This window comes from Nannochloropsis gaditana (assembly GCF_000240725.1).
Source record: "Nannochloropsis gaditana CCMP526 unplaced genomic scaffold scaffold837, whole genome shotgun sequence".
NCBI lineage: Eukaryota > Eustigmatophyceae > Eustigmatales > Monodopsidaceae > Microchloropsis > Microchloropsis gaditana.
The window spans coordinates 6,147-8,945 of record NW_005803116.1 but is presented as its reverse complement, the minus strand read 5'-3'; the positions used below and the strand labels follow the sequence as shown (position 1 = coordinate 8,945).

General features: G+C 54.4%; 1 protein-coding gene across 1 annotated transcript; it reads left to right on the top strand.

Moving 5' to 3' along the window:
* Positions 1 to 1,937: 1,937 nt before the first annotated feature.
* NGA_0435500 (uncharacterized protein) lies at positions 1,938 to 2,635 on the top strand (the record flags this gene model as incomplete). Its single annotated transcript, XM_005853546.1, has 3 exons — positions 1,938 to 1,948; positions 2,002 to 2,138; positions 2,199 to 2,635. A coding segment is annotated over exon 3 (378 nt), but the record flags the coding sequence as incomplete, so codon positions are not given.
* Between the last annotated feature and the right edge of the window lie 164 nt (positions 2,636 to 2,799).

The window sequence follows — 2,799 nt, the reverse complement described above, 5'->3', positions numbered from 1 at the left end:
GGGAGAGAGGGAGGGAGGGAGGGAGGGAGGGAGGAAGGGAGGGAGGGAGTGAAGAGTGGCCTGACCACTCGTACCGTAGCTCGCGCTTCCGGATTCTCCTCGACTCCGAACATCTGTAAGAAGTATCGCGTCACGGTTGTGAGATAACGGTTGCGAGGTAACGGTTTCAAATTGTAACAGCCGCAGGCCTTTCCCTTTCTCCCCGGGAGGGGAAGGGCTCCCGTGAAAGTGAGTCAGCCCACCCTGAGCCTCTGAGGAGGATTTCTCCATACCAGAACACAAATAGCTTGCATGGAATGAGGCAACGAAGCGACAGGGAGCAAGCACCTTCCCTTCTTCCCTCCCTCCCTCCCTCCTTCCCTCCCTCACCGTCCGGTGCCGGACGTACTCCTCCTTCATCCCCTGCAGCTCGCGTAACGTGTGCCGGTACTCCTCCATCGCATTTTTATAACACCTGCGGAAGCATTTTTGGTCCTCCACCCTGCGCGAGAAAAGAGCATAGGAAGACCAGACCGGGGTCAATCAGGATCGGCCCATGTCTATTTTTATGCCTTTCCCCCCCCCCTCTCTCTTTAAATTCCAAACTTGCGGACGGCATCGGAGACGAGGTAGTTGGCGGTCATTCCATGGTACGAGGCTATCACGTCCCCATGGTACTCGTTGAAAAAGACAACGAGGATGTTTTTGGAGTCGAGCCACCCCATCACGTTACACTGCCTCACCGTGCTTCTCCTCCTCCTCCCGAGAAATACACATCCTACGCTTTCCCTTCCCATCCCCTCCCTTCTCCGACCGCACTCTTCTCCTCCCTCTTTCCTTCCCTCCCTCCCTCCCTCCCTTTCTCCCTTCCTTGCGTCTTCTCTCCTCGCCCTCCGGACTCACGAGACGCGTTCCGTTGCTTTGGAGGACGATTGCCCCATGGCCCTTCACCTTCCGTCGTGCCACAGCTTATGTGCCGGTGCTCGCACACCTGCTTGGAGTTAAGTGTCATTCCAAAACCCTTCAGAAATGCCATGCTGTAGGACCAGCAGGCGCCAACATTGGTGGTCCTAAAAATGCAATGTATCCCCCTTCGCCCCCTCCAGTGACCAATCAAGTACAAGCTCCACGGCATCCTCCGAGAGAGGAAATGATCGATGACGGTCACACATGAATACGATTCCCCTCCCTCCTTCCCTCCTTCTCCCCCCTCCTCCCATCTCCCTGCTCGACGCCATCTGATTAAATTTATGCCCGCTCCTTGCCCCATAGGAATATCTCTCGGCATCCGGTCTCTTTCATACTGCCTTACCTTCTGGATACTTAGCTTGTAAGCCCGCTCTCTCAAGGTGGGATGAAGCTCAGGACTCTTGATGTACCTTGTGGTGCGAAGGGAGAGGAAATGCTTGAGTCTCTGCTTTCCTTTGAGGACTTTGCTCTTGCCTAGGCGAGTCAAGAGCGCTATTAAGTGTTGCATGTATCTTCCTTTTCTCCCGGTTTTCACCACTCATGAATTGTTCTCAATTCGACCCTTGAGCAGCAAAAGCTATGCCAATAAAAAGGATCTGGGGTTGTCTTGGGCTTTCTGAGGTTCAGTGATACATTGTGCGTGACGTCGAATGCATTTATTTCATAGCCCCCGTCACTGAAAGGGCTCAAGGTCCATGTTTGGCCATTGACGCAAAAGAATACCGACACACATCATCCCGCTTCTTGCGTACCGTGCATCCTTGCGCTTTGTCAAGGAATTGACCCGCCTTCCATGGGTATCAGAGCCCCGTGGGGAAGGTTATTGTATGTTGTTGAGGGCCTCGCTACCTCTGCTATCGCTCAGGCGGGTATAGAGACATTTAACGTCCCAACGTCTTTTCCAACCATAAAGCCACTGAAACCACGCAAACAAGATCTTGAGGATCCCACATTCCTTCCAGATTCTTAAATATTGAGTTCCTTACCGAATGCCTCCCTGGTGGCTGGTTTTGAAAGCGGTTTACGGTCCTTTTGTGCACTCAATCAAATCAGAGCACTTGCCCCTTCGACGCACTCAGACCGATACCCCGCCCTCCTGAATAACATCTGCGATCTATCCAAACACATAGACCCTCGACGCACACAATCCTCGTCTTCCGCAGCGTCACTTTTCCTTCGACGCGGACCAGGTAGTGATATTTGCGATATCTCCCAAGACGGCGGATTTTTTTCTCATTTATTTATCGCAGACTTTCTCTCCCTCCCTCCCTCTTTCTTTTCCCTCAATCCCCTCCCTGCAAATCAAAGCATGCGTCCGAAACCTCCTACGTCTTCAGGGACGTCTACCCTCTCCTCCCAGCCGTCTCCTGCCGGCCTCCCTCCCCCTGTCATTGCCCCTGAGGAGAACAGCTCCCTGCATATGGGCCACCGCGCCCCTCCCTCCCTTCCTCTTCACGAGGCCAGCTCATGCTCCGGCAGCAATGCAATCAGCAGAGGCCGTTTAAAGGCATTCAATGAGACGAATCTCCTCCGCGAGAAGGAGGTACAGCCAGGGGCCGCGTCCTCCTCCCGCCCTTCCCCCTTCCCGTCCTCCTCCTCCTCCTCCTCCTCCTCCTCCTCCTTCATATTCTCCTCCTCCTCCTCCACCTCCTCGCCCGAACGAGGTGGCTCCCTCGACCACCCCCAGCCGTCAGGACCGGAAATGGAAGGCAAAGGACACGTGGGGAGGGAAAGAGAAATAACCAGGGTGGTGGAGTTGATGGCGTCCGAAGGAGGAAGGAATAACCATGAAAGAGGGGGGAAAGGTGATAGAATCCATGCAAGGAAGACAGAGGCAGTGAGGAAGGGTGG